The sequence below is a fragment of the Peromyscus californicus genome, unplaced genomic scaffold (genome assembly GCF_007827085.1).
Source record: "Peromyscus californicus insignis strain IS unplaced genomic scaffold, ASM782708v3 Scaffold_18__1_contigs__length_77618521, whole genome shotgun sequence".
Taxonomy (NCBI): Eukaryota; Metazoa; Chordata; class Mammalia; order Rodentia; family Cricetidae; genus Peromyscus; species Peromyscus californicus.
The window spans coordinates 69,280,584-69,300,408 of NW_026294480.1; the positions used below are offsets into that span (position 1 = coordinate 69,280,584).

The 19,825-nt window shown below is 39.0% G+C and overlaps 1 protein-coding gene and 1 long non-coding RNA gene across 6 annotated transcripts in view; one reads left to right on the top strand and one right to left on the bottom strand.

The window, feature by feature from the left end:
* Mef2c (myocyte enhancer factor 2C) overlaps nt 1–19,825 on the bottom strand; it is a 148,023-nt gene that overhangs the window by 63,913 nt on the left and 64,285 nt on the right. For all 5 annotated transcript variants that reach the window (XM_052743657.1, XM_052743658.1, XM_052743660.1 and 2 more), the window contains exon 3: nt 13,897–14,100. In XM_052743657.1, coding sequence (XP_052599617.1) covers nt 13,897–14,100 — 204 coding nt within the window. The remainder of the gene's footprint in view (nt 1–13,896; nt 14,101–19,825) is intronic.
* LOC128113757 (uncharacterized) lies at nt 21–5,095 on the top strand. Its single transcript, XR_008219630.1, has 3 exons — nt 21–2,509; nt 3,781–3,860; nt 4,037–5,095. It is a non-coding gene; the product is annotated as an uncharacterized LOC128113757 (long non-coding RNA).

Genomic DNA, 19,825 nt, shown 5'->3' on the forward strand with positions numbered 1-19,825 from the left:
GGAGGCATTACCGCAGCAAAACCAGGCTGTGTACTTGTTTTAAAAAATAGCTTACTCAGAATGCCATTTCTTAAGACAGAGAGCCGTCTTCTTCTAGAGGTGTTATTTTTTGAGGTAGTTTTATTCCATTTTAAAAATGAAAAAAAAAAATCTGCTTGGGTGAAGATAACTCAAAGAAACTGATTAAATAGGAACTGTCAGGGGACACATTCCGTCAAGAGTGTCCCGCCTCTAAGGGACTGAAGCAAAGTCAGTCAGCTGCTCTCCAGCCACAGTGAGTCACAGAAGTAATTTCTTTTCTGCGAAACTTTTAAAGTTCTGAGTTTAATTGCAAGCAGTAAGTAGGGTTTTTATTATAACAGAGTTTCCTGTTAATTATTACATGATGTACATTATTTTACAACATTTTCCTTTAAGAATCTTTTTTTCTCTTTTTTTAAAAAAAACTTACAATTATGAATTTTTAAGACCTTAAAAAAAGTTACTGTGGCAGCTTGTCAGGTTCTGTGAAACAAAGCCTTGTCTTTCAGAAAATGTTTACAATCTATGAAGGGGAAAAAAGTATCCTGGGGCTAAAATGTTTACTGGCACCTGGAAGTCTGAAGAGAGAGTCCGGCCTGTGGTTTCTGGAGGGCACTTTATCATGGCCTGTGTTCCCAAAGGTTTCTCTGAATGAACAGAACTGGATTACTCAGCCTTCTATTCCACGCCTATTCCTCTCCATTTTCTTTGGCACGACGGAGAGCCAGGCTATTTTTAGTTAAGCAGTTTTCTATTTTTAGACAACTGCCAGTTAGAAGACATTTGTTAGGAAAAAAAATTTAAACACACACACACACACACACACACACACACACACACACACACACACACACACACGGAGGACGGAACGGAGCCTCTCCCCACGTACTGAGAAGCAGGCCTTCAACCTGCAACTGCAGGCATTTCAGCTGCTTTCAATCTTGGAAAAATAAAGAAAAATTCAGAGTTCAGGGTTTTAAAAATAAACCTACCCTCTGGCTAACAGACCATAATACAACAAGCTGTTACTATGTGAAGCAGTGACTATAGAAACAAAGAACATTCTCCAATGATTAAACTAAGAGAAAAAGTTGAAGAGCGATTAGGTTATAGGAATGTTGCACAAGTATGTAACACTTTTCCAGCCCTTCAGCCAAAGGATCCTGTTTTAGAATTACGGGGTGGAGGGACTCCTCTGTCAAGTTAACAAGGGTGTGGGGTACAACGGCAAAGCTGAACTTTTTCATCAAACTTGAGGCAGATACACACTGTAGTTTGCTAATGTAGTCTATGATATTTTTCTGAAATTATAACCACCTGTTTATAGAGAAATTCTATATTTAAAAATTTAACCCAATGGGAAATCAGACCCTGACATATCCATAGCATAGATAAACATAGTCTATAAATACATTTTAGGTCTCTACGTCACTGCATTTATATATTCATTTAATAGTTAAATGTATATTGAATGTCTGTAAATCATTAGTCTCACTTTTACTTTAAATGGGAATAAATGACTTGCAGACCTGTTTAGCACATCAACTTATCAGTCTACTTATCATTCAAGGTCACACTTTCGTCTAAAATCTACCATGAGGGGCTGGAAAGATGGCTCAGCCGGCAGTTAAGAGCATAGACTGCTTTTGTGGGACTCACTTTTGGTTTCCAGCAGCCACATCTGGTGGCTCAGAACTTCCTGGAACTCCAGCTCCAGGGGATCCATCGCATGCAAATATCACCACTCCATAAACACACGATTGAAAAACAGAACCCTTTACTCTTTCTTCACTCTGACACCCCTTGGGGTGCTCCCAGTGGTCATTTTCTCCCCCTTAGCCTACTCCACTGGTAGTCATGGTCACTTCAGTTCAGGTCACCGGGCTTTACCGTGGTCACGATCGCGTCTCCAGCAGCCAGCAACACGCTTGGCATGTGGACTTCACCTTCACCATTATCTGCTGAGCGAAACAGCAAACACTGTGTATGTTTTGTCCACACTAGACTATCCGTTCTGGGGTGGGGACAGTGAACATGTCACAGTCATTTTATTTCCCAGGACACTTAGCACCACATCTTACACATTTATTTTCTAAATACTTGGGGGAAAAAAATAAACAATACATTGACTTTTGTTTAAATTTTTATTTTTTTTGTGTGTGAAAGGTTAGCTCTTTATACTAATGTATTATTAGTATAAAATATTATATATCTTCAAGTTAAGAACTTCTTGTTTGCTATCTTTTTTTTTTTATTTCCTGAACTTTCTCCTTGGCTTTCAAAGTACAACCAATTTTTACAACTGAACAGTTTACAACAGGCTCTGACATCTTTTATAACTCATAATCCAAATTACAGGCCCGGGGAGAACTCTATGGAAACAGTACTCAAGGGAGGGGCCTGCAGCCTAGAAGTTATGGTATTGTCTCCAGTCAACAATGTTTTGGGGTGCTGGGGATCAAACTCACGACCTGCCACCTCAACTATGGTAAGTGTATAGTCTAACACTGAACTACATCCCCTTGAAATGAGTTTTAAACTTTTATCTTTAATCTCAGTTGGTGGGGCCTTAGAATTTCTACTTCTGAAAATTAAAATTAAAAGGTGAAACTTCGTAAAAATGTTCCCGAATGCAAAAGTGACGGCCCAGCTTCTGTTTCTTTACATGAAATGAACTCCGGACAACCACAGTTAAGGAGAAGCAGTGGTGTGGGTGTATGTCTTTATTAGGTTGGGTCCGATCACCACAATGCCAGCTATCTCAATGGTCTAGAGTGCTAACTCACCAATACACCTCCTACTGTCCATAGAATGTTGTGATGATGCATGGCTATGTATGAGATCACAACCGCATTTGGCTCTTGAGTATTTCCAAGTATATCCAGACAGTGAGACAGAAGAGCTGAGCTTTTATTTAATGTCAATGTATAGAAGTATGTAAGGTTACTTCACTTACTGGTCATTGCTGACCTATTTCAGCTCATCTAAAATTTGGTTCTATTATCCAGGACAATTCACATGAATGACAGAAATGACTCCATTTATCATCATACCATAGATGCTAAATGTAGAATTTATTTAAAAATGTATACATTAGGACAGAGGATATAGCTCAGTAAGAGAGAACTTTTCCAAAAAAAACAAGACCTTGGGGTTGGACTCCTATCATCATTGTCATAAATACACACACACACACACACACACACACACACACACACACACAAAAAAAAAAAAAAAAAAAAAAAACCAAACAAACAAAAGACCAAAACCCCAAACAAAACAAAAACCAAACTATATATAACAACTTTGAAAAATATTGTGTTTCAGAAATTGAAAGGGTAACATGGATTAGTTTTCAGCTAGGGTCACGGTAACCTCAGTTTTCCTCTCTATGAAATGGTCTTCTCGCTATTATAGGCATGGCATTTGTTTCTAAATAAAGGGAAATGTGCATGTAACTTTGAAAAATATAGCATATAGTTCAGAAATTGAGGAGTTACCATTATTAACTCATATATCTACTCATTGAAGTAATTTTTTTGTGAGAATAAACAAACACTCATTTACAGTTACTGTTTATAATGCTTCCTCCCTTCGAGCAGTAGGCCCTAAGTAGTCACTGAGTCTATTTACTAAAGCATAAAGATAAGAGATTTAATTGATATGAAGAGGCTTTCAGAATCTAATTAACCTCCCAGTTAGTCATTAACTCTATGACCTTTAGAGATAATTGACAGAAAGTTTCTTTTCCTTATTCAGTCCCTCTGAAGTGGCTGAATTTCAGGGTAACATGAAACATGCTGGGAACACCAGTGAGATGTAACAGGATAATGTGGCAGGTAGGTGGTTACTGGTGAAATCCAGTGTTTCTGATAACACAGTCTACCCATCTACTCTGTTGTGTCTACATGCACCACTAATGGACTTACACTTCTTTTTTTAAACATAATTTTTTTATTGATTCTTTGGGAAAGTTACAGTTCTTTTAATGATTGGGTTTCATTATCTTTTTCAGACTGTCTTAAGGATTCTTATGACCACAAGGACAATGAAAACAAAGGGAGAGGGGCTACCTGTCCTCCTGAATCACCCCAACCAATCACATTACACTTCTCCAGCTAGTTTGGACTTGGACCCAGAAACCTCCTCACCCGCTCTAGGAAGGCTCTACCAAACGACTGCTCACAGAGGAAGGGAGCATAGAGCAATGCCTAAATGTCCTGCTTACCCTAAGTATGGCTTCCCTGCTGAGTCATAATGGGCATTAACAAGGGCACTGCCTGAAAAAGCCAACTCTGTTGCTTGCAAGAATTAGTTCTGTTGATTACCAGTTTAAAGAAATATTACTGATACTATGCTAAGATTCTATTTTATAATGTGACTGTAACCAGGAAAAGTACAAAAGAAGAAATTTTGCACAGTTAAACTTTCAAACTCCATTCAGAAGACAAGAAGTGTTCACGAAGATCAGCATCAACTGGAAGCATGTTAAAAATACACAGTCCAATGTCACACTTAGACCCATCCCATTGGAATCAACCTTTTAGGAAGACACTTCCAGTAACACAAGACTGGGCCAGAAGCAATCTGACCCATTGATCCTTCTTGCTCCATCCAGGTGAAGGCCCTGAAGTTTATCCTTCCCTAGGAATCAACAGACCTTGGCCTAGAAGCCATTTCGTTTTCCTTGCTGGAGCTGGAAACAATATTTCTCCTAGGTTTCCTCTATCTTTTAAGTTTTAATGTGTATCTGTATGGGTGTCTGTTTCGTGAATAAGCGCACGCCTGTGTGTAAGGGCACATGTGCACAATGCACCTGTGACGGCTACAAAGAAATTTTGGCTCTTGTTTCTCAAAATCCGGCTTGTTTTTGGACAGGGTTTTACACTGGGATTTGAATCTCGCTGACTAACGGAGCTGGTTTGACCTCTGCACTGTGGGCATTTACCCATGTGCTAGGGATTGAATTCAGGTACTCACTCTTGCACAGAGAACATTTTACTGACCGGGCCATCTTCCCAGCCCAGATTTTGTTTTCTGATGGAACAACAACTTTCATTCATCTCTAGTCCACGCAAAGAAGAAGTCACTTTTTTTTTTTTTTTTTTTTTTTGGTTTTTCGAGACAGGGTTTCTCTGTGTAGCTTTGCGCCTCTCCTGGAACTCACTCGGTAGTCCAGGCTGGCCTCGAACTCACAGAGATCTGCCTGGCTCTGCCTCCCGAGTGCTGGGATTAATGGCGTGCGCCACCACCGCCTGGCAAAGAAGTCACTTTTAATTGTTAGGGCAGATCAAACTTAAACAAAAACATCTTCAAACACTTCACTTACACTACAGTGACCATCAGTAAGTTGATGTATATTGAATGTCTATAGTATGTTAGCACATGGTCCTCAGTCAACAGAAAACTAGTTGTAATTTAAAAAACAAATTAAAAAAAAGAAAACAAAAAACCAAAACTCTCCAGTAACACAATCCATATATTAAAATAACAAACATTTCTGTTATGAGAAGAGCCATTGTCTTTTATTCTGATTTTAGGCAGACAGAATTATTCCAAAAACATCACTTTTGATTGGGTAATAAATCTGGGGAAAATGTTCTACCTTTCGATACTTGATTTGGTACTTTTATAATTCAAGTAAGGCAACATTATTTGCCTATTATCAACAGCCAGCATACTCTCCTTGGTTCAAATATGCTGCAACTGTCAGGTCCTACACGCTACAAAACATGTGAATATCACCAAAAATGGATGATTCTGATCTAGGCTAAGTGCCCCACCCCCTTTTGGCTTCTAGGTATTAAAAAAAAAAAAAGAGAGATGAGGACTTTGGCTTTCTACAGTTGTAGGAAGTTCAGTTGAAAAGGTAACAGCGACAAGATGGTACTGACTAACACTGAGGAAGAAGTTAGTCCTGACAAAAGGCTGTGCTCAGTCCTTTCTGCTCTGACTATTCCTGGTTCTCCGATGGCTCTGTTAGTCTTGATACTGTAAAGCCACCAGGGCTGTGAAGTAAGAGAGCAGAGGAAACTCAGTTTTACTTCCTTATGCATATAATTTAAGCAATCTAACATGCACACTTTTGTTCAGCAATTATTTTCTTAATAAATGAGATGCAAAGCAGATTTTTATGTTTATAAAACATATGCAAATGAAATAAAAGCACTATTTTAGAAAAATAGCTTTTCAAATCTGATGTATAAAAACCTTTGTAGTCAGCTGAGTGGTGGTGGTGCACGCCTTTAATCCTAGCACTTGGGAGGCAGAGGCGGGCAGATCTCTGTCAGTTCAAGGCCAGTCTGGTCTACAGAGTGAGTTTCAGGACAGCCAAGGCTATACAGAGAAACCCTGTCTCAAAAAAACCAACCAACCAACGAACTAGCCAAAAAAACAAAACAAAAAAACAAACAAAAACCATTGTGGTATAGTTATGAGAAATATGAATATACCGGACCTGTAGTCTCTCTTATTAGGATACACACAATTATAATTTCCAGGTCTTAGTAAAGTTTTTAAAGATACACACACAAAAATGAAAATATAAAAAATCTCTTACGAAATTCAGTTCATTTCTTTGTCCTTGGGAAGCTCAACATAGAAGGTTTAAATATTTATGGGCGAGGCTAATATTTTGTTAATAATTTAGATAATCTATTGAAAACAAGTCTATACTTGTTTTAATATACGGCAGCGGAGGCTTCCTGAATCATTAGCCACATGAACTATCTCAATTACGTTTCATGGTAAATCTATGAAATACTTATAATGCAAATAAAGGATAATATTTCTTTATATTTCTTCATAAAGAGTACTTTTTCAGTGGAAAATACTAATTACAAAGTTAAGCAGTGGTTCAATGTTGCATCAAGCAAATTTAAAATGGTAACATAAAAGATCCACCACCTTCCAGTTAACAAGCTTCAGGATAAAAACAAAACATAACCCCACACCCACAACCCCATCCACATGGTCAGTGCTCCCCTATGGCCTAGACCACTCGCAGGTGTTTTCCAACAAGGCTAATCAGGGAGGTTACTGGTTGACTGTGGTTACTGGCCTGAGGTACGATGTGTGTCTAGTTTTACCAACTATTGAGTTTCAAACTGATGTCTTTTGTAGAAGAACGTTTGCACTCCATATTCTAAAATTATAGTACTGGAACTCTACAGCACAGCCACTTCTGAAATGTACCCCTCACACATTCATGTTGAAGAATAAAATTACGATGAATTGAAGAATCCATCTTGATGTTAGTTTGAGAGTAGAGTTAGGTAAAACACTCTCTCTTCACATCTCAGTACAGACCAGTGTGGTCTCTCTGACCTTTTGTGATAACCAATGGGTCAGGATCTTCCCTGTTCAACACTGTAGCCACGAGCCCACTCATGGCCACAGAGCACTTGAGATGTGGCCACTGCTACTGAGGAAATGAATCATAAATTTTACTGAGTTTTGTTTCACTTAATGTGAAGAGCCCCACATGGCTAGTGGTTGATATAACGAGCTAGACAGTGATTTAAAAAAAAAACTTAGAAATATATGAGTACTGTGTTTTTTTGTTTTTGTTTTTTTTTTTGGAGCTGAGGATGGAACCCAGGGCCTTGCGCTTGCTAGGCAAGCACTCTACCACTGAGCTAAATCCCCAACCCAAGTACTTTATTTATATTATTCCTCTTCTCCTTTTCTACCCTCCAACTCATCTTATATCACTCCCCCTTATAAAATTTATGGCATCTTATTGAAGGAAAAGATTATTCATACATGCACATACATGTATGAACAAATACATGAATACAGCCTACTGAGCTCCTCTAGTGTTGCCTGTATGTATACGTTTTTAGAGCTGACCATTTCGTATTGGATAACATACTTGAGGGCTCATTCTTGGGGAAGACTGATTCTCCCTCTCTCAAAAGTCATTAATTGGCCGGGCGGTGGTGGCGCACGCCTTTAATCCCAGCACTCGAGAGGCAGAGCCAGGTGGATCTCTGTGAGTTCAAGGCCAGCCTGGGCTACCAAGTGAGTTCCAGGAGAGGCGCAAAGCTACACAGAGAAACCCTGTCTCGAAAAACCAAAAAAAAAAAAAAAAAAAAAAAAAAAAAGTCATTAATTGGCTATAGATTTTCATCTATGGGTGGGGCCTTGTGAGATTTCCCCCATTCATGTTGCCATGTCAATCACTCACACTCTTCAGGTCTTACTTAAGCAACTATAGTATGGGTTCAGCTTCCTTGTCACATATAGAGGACACAAGCTTGTAGCAGATGTCTCAGTCCTCTGACTCTATCCATCTTCCTCTTCTGTGATGTTTCCTGAGCTTTAGGTGTAGGGGTTGTGTTGTAGATGTTATTTGTTGGGGCTTGGTACCCTATTGCCAGTTGTTCCCTGCATTATGACTAATTGTGAATTTCTATAATGGTCTCTGTCATAAACTACTTCACTGGGATATGAAAATAATGTTTTTATACTTTAAATGAGTCATACTATTCTTTGGCAATGACTTGATATTGTGTGTTTATTTTCTGTCTGCTTATTCCATTAAATGCATTCTGAGGACCTATTACTCTTCAGACTTTATGATAAATGCTGGTGCTGATGCTCATAACCAGTCACAGTCCCTGCCCCTCAGGAGTTTCAAATCTAGTGTGTTACCATTAAGGAGGTAATCATGTCAATAACTCCAAGGTGGAAGACAGAGCATAAGATGCCTAGGATACAGGGAATGTACTCAATACAAGGCATGACTCATGATTTGGGACTTTACTTGAAGTAAAGACAAGTAAAAGTCAAAGACCTAGAACCAAAACATGAAGACAAAGCAAATGGAGTGTAGAAAGGTTGTGTGTGGGGTGAATACTTGTTGTGTGTCTGTAGCACAGAATGGGAAGTGTAGGGCAAGGTCAACTGGGTGATAAGCAAAGGCAGATGGGAAATGGCCGGGTCACATGACTTTGTGCGCCCCTTTAAGAAGCCGGAGTTCTCGAGTTGCTCTGGTTACATTTGCACTTCAGGCCTTCCATGGCATGTAGCACACAGCAAGAACTCGACAAATCTTTGTTTGGTGAATGATTGAAGGAATGGTAGGCCAGAAACTGCCAAACAAGTCAGTGAATGTGTTTTTCTGCTAAGTGCTTGTGTGTAATATAAGCCTATGGTACCTGCAAAGTTTATAAATCTATATTTTGTAATTATGAATTATATTGGTTTAGCTATATTAGAGGGTCAAGTGAACAGGTAGTTTTTATATTTTGCACCCAATCTCACATTTTGTAATACTGACCTGTAAAGAGGTCCAGTTCTACCTTCTGTTGTACTTATTTGCCAACAAAAATTGTACTCATCAATCTCTACCCAGTTCTGCAAGAGCAGTTAGACTGTGTACAACCTTGCAGCAGTACTGTGAGGCAACAAAGGTTAAAAGTTATTTTAAGGCCTTGGAAGTCCTAATTTAGGCCCTAGCTGTTACTGCGCTTACTGGGTAAAGAAACATTTTAATGTAACAATGGCTCCCAGGTGTCTTTAAATTCAAGCAGGACTCAGGTGACAGCCTCTGTCTGTCTGTCAACTGTCTGTCTGTCTGTCTGTCTCTCTCTCACTCACACAGAGGTGGGAGATTCATTGATCAGCCTTGCTTCTAAAAATAAAAGCCAGTGTTTTCTACTGAGACAGCTGTGACGCTACGGTTCCTTTTTTATAATAGGTGCTATATTCATCTCTGTATTTCCCAGGGAGCAGTGAAGGACCTTGGATTTTGGTCCTGTTTACACAGAATGACTGGACTTCTGGCCCAGACTGGATGACCATTCCACAGAACAACGGAGTGGTGAGAGGCTCCTTGTTGGCCAGGTTCTAAGTTCCCTCACACCTGGGCTATAAAGCATAAACATATAAACATAAGTTTAGCAGATGTGAAATGGACATGGCGGTTACTATTAGTCCAGGACTCTGTTATTCCAAGGATCACTTGTAGTATTCCGGAGAACACATGTGCTGTCGTGGAGTGTTGGTGAACTGTGAGTTTCAGCAGTTGAGGTGGCATTTATGGGGCACTGCTCCTTTCCCTTCCAATTGGTCCCAAGCTGGTTCTATATATAGATTTTACATCTTTAACAGGAATGCCTGCCTGAGTCCGTTCAGAATGCAGGCATCCCCTTCCTGGACACTAGTCCTGTAGGATCTGAATTCTTCAGGCCATCCTCAGGTATCGAACAAACATTTCTTCATGAATACAGCCCAAGAGAAACTCCAGAGTTTCTTCCATCAGGGGACCAGTAATGACGGGGCAGTTCTTCATACTACCTGAGTTTCAGAGCCTTGTAAGCTAGCACATGGGTAAATATCTAGTTTTGTGTTACAGAGCCAAATAAAATGGACTTTCTTCAAAGGAAGTATTTTAATTACAATAGCTGTTTTTGTTTCCTTTTTAAACAATGGATTACAATTTTTAACACATTTACTAAATCTGGCATATTTATATAGTGTATCTAAACAGATATTCAAGCTGCATTATGATACAATGGGGGAAAAAAACTATTTCAGTCTATCTGTTAAGCCTTTGTGTGTCTCTGTGCCATTGTAACAGTAGTGCTAATTATCAAGCAAAGACATGGTAATTACACAGAGCTTTTGCTAAAAGGAGAAATCTCTTTTCGACACCCACACATTGTACACTTTTCTGTGACCCTGTAACACTGCTCTGGCATGGCCCAGGGACCTGCACTTCAGGCTCTCTGTCAGACACCACACTGTTCTCTCTCCTCCACCTTTCCTTCTTGTGAGTAAACTGTTTGCAGAGGGTTAAGGGAGAGAGGCAATGGCCCAAACGGGAAATGTAAAACTAATGACCCTTCATGGAACGTATTATGCTCCTCATTAAACTTACCCAGTTAAATGTATTCCATTAAATTAAAATAAATAAGATTAAAAATTTTACCCAGGAGTAGTAAACTGTCTTCAAAGTTTATGTTAGACCTATTCTAAAAGTGAATTCTTCCAACTGCAGATTCTTAGTCTCTGCTGTAACTGATGCACTACTACAAAGGTTTGAAACCTGGTATTCTAATTATTTGAGGGAACATGTTAGATACACTTTCTACCTGAATCTCTTACCTCAAGTGTTCTGACTTAAACTCTGCACATTGTTAAAGGTGGTACATATGATAGTGATATAAAACTTTATCAGTTAAAGACCCTGCCTTAAAATTCTCTCCCCCAACTGTTATTTCTAAACTGCAGGAAGGCCAAATCATGAAGCATGAACATTACTGATAACCCATCAGGACACACTTATAATGTGTTAGATTTACATGTTATATTTACCCCAAATACTGGGCCGCTCTTGATTTTGATTTTGCCAGAGAGTTAAAAGCCTAAAGCAATTCAGAGCTTTAATATGTATATATATTACATACAAGATAATGAAATTAGAACTTTACTATGGTCTTGAACGATTCCTTCTAAAAATTATATTGTCACAAAGGATTTTTCAAATTATTTGTATAGTACTGGAATTGAGACCCAGAGTCTCCCATACTCAGGAGAAGCTCTACCACTGAGTTGCAATCCTCAACCCCCCTTTATTTTGTAGATGAGAAACCTTCAGCTGGAGGGAGAGCCAACCTGCCACATAGCATGATACTGAAAATCTTCTCAGACTCCACCCAGTGTTCATTTCCCAGCCTTTAAAGAAATCCAATTCTCAGAGGTCCATCCATACAACACTATGAAATATTATATGGGGTGCCAAACTGCAAGTCACCTTCAAGTCATATAGCACACTCCTCCGCAAAACTCAGCATATGAATTTTCTAGATTAGAAACTCATGAAAGCAGAATTTAAAAGTCAACATATTTTTCTAATCCATCCAGTAAAGTTCTATTGCTTCACATCACATGAAGGGCTGTCTAGTCCAAGGACATTAAGTCCAATGTCAGAATTTTAATTTTTTTTTTTTTTTGGTTTTTCAAGACAGGGTTTCTCTGTGTAGCTTTGCGCCTTTCCTGGAACTCACTCTGTAGCCCAGGCTGCCTCTGCCTCCCGAGTGCTGGGATTAAAGGCGTGCACCACCACCACCCGGCTCCAATGTCAGATTTTAATTCAGTTTGTTACCTTGGAATATATCTTGTTACAGCTGTAGTATGAGATAGGTTTTTGAGTATAAAGTTCACATATACAAAAGCCCTTGGAGCCTCACAACTAACTAGCTCTTTTATGCCGTATTCTTAATTTTTGAGTTTAAATGTAGGTGTGAAAAGAACTCTTCTAAAGGCAGGCAAATTTTATTACTAATCTTAAATTTGAGGATCCAGGCAAGTGCATGGCTCAAATCACTAGGCAATGAAAAGCTTAAATGGCATAGAGTATCTTCACCACATATCAAACACGGTTCACTGATTTTTTTCCCAGTGAAATTGTGTTTGGTCTTATTAGGCAAATTTACAAAATGAAAATTTAAAAGCAATAAATTCAATGCTTTTGAAAACTTCAAAAAAAAAGCAAAGAAATCAAAATTAGTCTTAAATAATTAATCATTAGAGGTGGGTGTAATAAGAAGGGGATTTAGGAGGCTTGTTCATTGGATTAGAACTGAGGCTGGACTTTTGTGTTTTGTTTTGTTTTGTTTTGTTTTGTTTGAGACAGGGTTTCTCTCTGTAGGCTGGCTGTCCTGGAACTCTTTGTAGACCAGGCTGGCCTCAAACTCACAGAGATCTTCCTGTCTCTGTCTCCCAAGGGCTGGGATTAAGGGCGTGCGCCACTACCATGTGGCCAGTGCTGGACTTTTAAACACTGAGAACGGCTTGTACTCTGGCAAACCAACTATGGAGTCCATGCTTCTGAAGCATTTATTTCCATTCACTTCTCGGAAAGCAGATACAAACCAGGAAACCAAGAACAGACAAGAGATGCAAAAACATCAGGCAGGTAGGGACAATTCTCCTTCCTTTTGAGGTGAGGAGTCATTCATTGCTCAGAAGTAACAGCATTTAAATAGGATATGTGTTGAAAATATTTTAGAAGTTTCACCAAAATCATACGGCATCTTACACATTTTAGGGTTTTCCATGGAGTTACTATTTCTGCTGTATCCAAACAGTGTTTTAAATCGGACCTAGATGCAATACTGACCCAATACCAAATGGACCTAGATGCAATACTGACCCAATATTTATAAAGACATTTTCAGTTGACTTCTGACTTCGTGTATACCAATAGTTTTCACTGCTATCATGATATTATTTTGAGAAAAAACAACATTTTTTGGGGGGGAGGGGCAGGAGGTATTTTCAAGGCAGGGTTGCTCTCTGTAAAAGCCCTGGTAGTTCTGGAACTTGCTTTGTAGATCAGGTTGGCCTCCAACTCAGAGATTCACCTGCCTCTGCCTCCTCAGGGCTTAGATTAAAGGTGTGTGCCACCACACCTGGTGAAAAATAACATTTTTATAATAGTTGTTTTTACTTTCCCAGTGAGATAGCCTTAAAAAGAATGAGTTAGAAAGAAGTGATACATATGAAAGACTATAAGGTTAGATTGAGTTCACTTGAAAAAAGTATTTTGATTCTGTAGTGAAGCTATTCTATACTTAAACTGTAAATATATAAGAGTTTACCATTTGGATGATGTATCACCTGACCACAGTCCCCAACTCTGATGTTCTAATACACCCACGAAAGCAGCTGCCACTGACTGGAATGGCTCATCAATTTGCTACTTTAACTTTCATTTTGGGAGGAGTAACCAGGGTGGTGTAGTGATAGCTGGGGTAAAATGCCTGAAAAGAAGTACAGGAGCGGGAACATGGGGAAAGAAGCCACTGGGCAAGGCCCACACCACGAGGCTCTCCCGCAGCCCAGGCTCACAGCCTGCCTGCTCACCTCCACGATGTCAGAGTTCGTCCGGCTCTCGTGCGGCTCGTTGTACTCCGTGTATTTGAGCAGCACCTTGTCCATGTCGGTGCTGGCATACTGGAACAGCTTGTTGGTACTGTTGAAGATGATCAGCGCAATCTCACAGTCGCACAGCACGCTCAGCTCGTAAGCCTTCTTCATCAACCCAAATTTCCTCTTCGTAAATGTCACCTGGAAAAAGAAAGTATTTTTAAAGACAAAAGCCTTATGCGTGTGTGTTGTATGTTTTCACACTATTTTTTTTTTCCCTTTGCAAAACAATGATGTAGAGTTGCCAGAACCTTGGGCGCTAACACAAAGCAAATAATCTAAAAGTGATTTCTGCCTAGAATTTGAAAATATGTGATTTCTAGCTAGTGGTAGAATGGGAAACTGGAGGTACAAGATTTAATTCGGGACATTTAAATGAAGATGGTGGAAGAAACAATCATGTTTCTTTGAATATTTCAAGATTGTAACTTCAGCGTGGTTAACAATTTTCCCAATTATAAATCTAGAGGTTGATTTGTTTTTTAGTCATTTGAAGACTGGGTGTGATGTTATAAACTTGGTATTTTAGATTTGTGTTAAAACAGCACACACATAAAATTGTTTAGTCTTGTGCCACTTAATTGAAAACACTTGGAGGCTTGTGGGTGTAACTCTCGGGTAGTGGGCTCTACTCTCCAGAATCAGAGCTGTGCACTGGGAAGTTCTGTTAGGATTTGGGTATCCTTCTTCCGTTTCCTATTCTTTTCCTCTCAGGTCGGTAACTTTATCTGTGACCTTTTCTTCTTCTAATCTATGACCAAGTCCCATAATTCCTTCCCTACAAATATTTGTCAAGTTCACACTTGTCTATTTCCCATTCAGCCCCATCATTCATATCCTTATCACGCCACCATGGCCAGCCTAGCGGCTTCCTGGCCTGATGACCTCCCTGCCTGGAATCACTGCCTCCTCGGTTCATCTCATTCTGCAAAACCTCACCCCACACTCCTTTCCCTCACGAACTGTCTCCAACAGCTCCTGTTTCCAGTTTGCCACGCTTTTTGCTCGCCAGTCCCACCAGATGTCAATGCATACATTTCACTCTTGCCCTATCAGTGTTCTTCAAACTTCTTCTTGTCCTGCCGGCTGACCCACCCGAAGGCATGACCATCATCAACTATAAACCCATATACGGTCCAGTGTTTCCAAGCAAGTGAGTAGCATAGCATTTCCAGAAAAGACTTCCAAGAATGGCCTATGGTTTGATTTGGTAGCAGACAAGTTGGGGTAACAAAGGCTGAGAACCCTTTAAACAACAACCTGCTTCCCAATCCTATGGCTGATACAGCCACGTGCTCCTTTGCTTATTTATTTATTTATTTGAGAAGCACATACAATTTTTTGGAACTAGGTTTTTGAGGGTCATACTTTGGGGGTCTCTGACAGTTTATTTAGCTTTTCCCCCCCTTTAAATGCAATGGGTCTTGCACAAGTCAGCCTGCTTTTGATTGTCATTTATTTGTAATTCCTAAATCTAGATTCCCATTACTTTTTTTTTTTCTTTGTCTCCAAATAAGCAATGGATGTTCCCCCGTGTGAAACTGTCCAAGCATGCCTGGACTATCGAAATCTCCCAAGTCCATCTTTCAGCATTCACTCTGGCATCTCAGTCTTCCATATGGCCCATCTCATCATAAGCACAGGCTCCCTACAACTGGGAACTAAGAAAATGCGTCTTGGTGACATGAAGATCCTCTAAACTAAAGCTGGTTGAGAATGTTGCTCTGCCCGATGAGAGGACCATGCTAAGCTATCTGTGTGGGTTGATTATCCTTTGGAATACCAAGCACTTTTACCGCAGCCCACACAAACTAGCCAATCTCTATTCAGATGTTATTTGTTATTTGCATTTGACTTGGGCAATTTTGCTCCACAGTAACTATCAATGCCTTACCATTTATCTCTTTGTTTACTGTTTTTCTAAAGTGCTTCTGATAGAATAACCTAGTATTCTATTTTCATATCTGATTATCATATTGCTTTAGGAAATTTTATTCTGGTTCATTTGGATGAGTTATGGCTGACACTAAAGATGGGCAGGAGACTTTCCTATTGGAATTGGTAAGTAAGTATAATCAATAATTATAGCGAGCTATTAAAATATATTTTAACAGTTCTTTGAGATGCAATTTGAGACATAAATCTAACTGCATATTTCTGTTTTCTTCAGTGAAATAGGCTAAAATGTATTAAATATAGAAGCAGGTAGAATGGCTCAACACAGTGCGGTTTCTGTTGTAGTCAAATCTCAGAATTTGGCACCTTATAATGTCATCACCTAAGTACATTTAGGACAGAAATCCACCAAAACCACTAGTTGTGTTTACTCTTAGATGCTTCTCAACTTTTGTGTAACCAAATAAGTTGCTGGGTAATGCCCACTTATTTAATAATACCTGTCAAAAAAGTCAGTGCATATAGCTTCTTTTCATTAAAACTGCAATCTGCAATGATGACTGTATTAAAGCAGTTAAGAAAATATCTTCAAAATCTACTCTTAGTTGCTCTAAATTTAATTCTGTATTATGTTCATATTCTTCGTGCATACTCAAAATGTATTTTATAATGCTTTTTTCCCATTGTTCGTAGTTAGATAAAATTGTTTTTAAGCATTAAGCTTTCCAAAGAGATCTGGGATATTACTCTTCATTTAAAATATGCCACTCAATGACAAAGATTGCAATTCAGAGCTTTTATACTTAAATATAATAATGTATTGTAATGATTACATTTTTCATAACCTGACAATAGTTTGTAATGGGGACAAGTCCATATTTCTATTTCAATAGCATATTTTGACCTCAGGTGATACAGAAAGTGGATTTACAGCAGTTAAGTAAAGATGCTCTTTCCAAGTGTTTACATCAATCGGGATACATCAAGAGAAGAATAAAGCCAATATTATTTAAGTGGGCACTGTAATTCAACATCTAGTTTTCAGAATTACAGAGATGTAGTAAATACATTTGCATGACAAGAAGAAATACACTGTAAGCACTGACAATTTTATTTTCCCATTGAATCTTTCCATAGCCCCACATGCAATGATCATGATGTATGAAGATATTTCAATATCAGATTTTATAGTAACCCTGTTTTAAGTCCTAGCATATGCACAGATATCACATATTTTATGACAACCTTATTAAGGAGAAATGAGCAATTGAAATTGGAATCTGAAATTGAAAAGAGTCATATTTGTTGAAGGCAGCTCTATATTGTCCAACCGTGAAGAAATTATGAAAATCTTCCAGAGACAGTTTTTACTGAAGACTTTTCTACATGTCCAATGTTATGAGGTGCAATAACTATTGAGTATTATTTGGCCTTCTCCATGTTACACATTTGTGCTGGATGTTGTAATTTGTATTACATAAAACAGTATTTCTTTAGCTCCCATCACTTCCGTGACTGGAGGAGAGAATCATCAAATGCTTCAATGTTTAAAGGAATTTTTTCCCTCAAGAACAAAATACATTATTGACCAATAAATTTTTATTTCTTAGCATGCCTAATGAGGTGAAGTGGCATTATTATCTAGTCGTTTTGATTTAGCTTTTGTTTTCAGACCAAATTTCTCTAGACTGAAAAAGAAAACTGATATAGAGACTACACCCATTGAAAGTTTACTCTCCTGGAGTTATTTCTTACACTGGAGTTGGTCATAAGTGTTTGTGGTGCTGTGACCTCTCCCGTTCCTTCTGGCCACTGGCAGCCTCCCACAACACTGGAAAGCTTAGTCAGAATCACAATATCTAAGCTGCTTTCACTGCCCATATTCAGATAAAAATCTTTCCTTCCTCCTTTCAGTTTCCCAGTATTAACTGATTTATTAACTGCCTGATGAGCCATGGTCTCTCCATGTTGGCATTGGCCCCTCTTATGTCAGCTTCCCAATTGTTGGGTTTAGAGGTGTGTACTATTATATACTGGTTCCCCCAATAACTTGTACAAGCCTTTGTTTTCAAAAGTATTCTAACACCACAGAGTTGATGGCTTTTGAGTCTGTCTTTCTCGCTGGCTTGTAGCTCCCTAAGATCCCAGAGCAGCCTTCATACAAGTAACTTTTGGTACAGAATGGCTAGTAGGTGAATCGTAGATTACAGAACAGAGATACTCTATTTTAAATTCCATTGGCTACCTCAGGATAATTTTTTGTTAAAAGTAGATACTTTCTTTACTTGCCTTTTGGCAATTTAATTTACTGTCATGAATCTCGAGAGAAAGCAATTATGCTATTTTGAAATTTATACTATGGTAAGCAGAGAATGTCCATAACAGAACACATATGTATAGATTCTCCAGACTTCAAGAAAAGTTCAGTGAAAAGTGTTTTTGAGTCTGTCCCTGGATGATGCATCACGAAGGGTAAAAAAGTGTGAAGACAGATGTTGATTTTTATGGTCGTAGACACAGAGGGGGAAAAAGGAGGACCGAAGGATGGGGGAGATGACTCAGTCTATAAACTGACCACTGTACAAACCTAAGGACCTAAGTGTGGGTCCCCAGTACCCACCTAAAGGCAGATGTGGTGCTCATTTGTGACTAGGGCTAGGAGCCTGGGGGTGGAGCTTACTGGCCAGACAGTCTAACCATCAGTGAGCTACAGGTTCAGTGAGAGACCTGGTCTTAAGAAAATGAGGTGGAGGGGGACTGAGGAAGACATCGAGAACATACTTAGAGCCTCCCCATGCACGAGCACATGCACCCACATGCAGGCACATGCACACACACACACATGTACACACAAACATGCATTTCTCCCTACCCTCACACGCAGAGGAGGCTCACGGGTGACTGCGTTTCTCAAGCAAACATTCTTTGCACCTTATGATGAGTTCTGACTTTGAATAAATATGTATTTGTGCATTTGAGAATGGCTGACCAACTGAAGAGTTATACTGAAAAGATAAATGAATTAACCAACCCTAAGTGTGAAGGAGTCTCTGGGAAAGCGCAGTGGAATCCAGTCATTCTTGTCCCAGGGTTAACAAGGGTTTAGTGAAAGTGGAAGGTATGCTCATTAGATCTGCATGTACCATAGAAGCAGAGAGCAGAGCTAAGACTCTGGTGCCAGAGTGAATAGTTTCTACAGACTTCAACAAGCTCAGTCACAAATGAGCTGAATCAAACAGGTGATTCTGAAATTTTCATTCATAGCTTTTTTTTTAAACAATCTCTTTTTGAAAAACATGGTAGATGGCTTTGGGGGAAGGATTTAAGTTTATAACATCTCCCAGTGGGAATAAATTATCTTTACTGATCTGTTAGAGTGATCTTTAGTGACTCTATCGTGTGCTATAAGCTGTACTCTAAGAAGATGTGGACTAAGTCAGGCCACTGATAGAATGATGAAGAGGTTGATGCAGGGTCTGCAACTAATTCTGGAGGAAAAGCCATTGAAGATACTTGCTACTATTCTATTTGTGTTACCTCTATTCACTTATGTTTACCTTAGAGTGTCTCAACTGCTTCGTGTTTTCCTTGAAAGTTGGAGCCATCTTCTGTTCACCATGTAGTTTAAAGTACAAAAACAGTAACTGACTAGTGTTTATTGGATGAATGGATAGATCAGTGGAGGAACTGTGCATGTTTTCAGTACAAAGTGGAGATTTCAACATACTCTCTTCGATGCTCAGAGTAAATGAAAAGGAAGCTTACCACCAGCAGGGGACATGTGCACATAGTTCTCTTATGTTTTTGTCATTTTAACTTACAGTGAAAACATACACTCCCTGAAATTGAGCCGAAGAGAAAAAGTGAATGGCATCACATTCTGTTTGAGTTTGTTGATAAAATCAGAGCATACTCTGATATATATATATATATATATATATATATATATATATATATATATATATATATA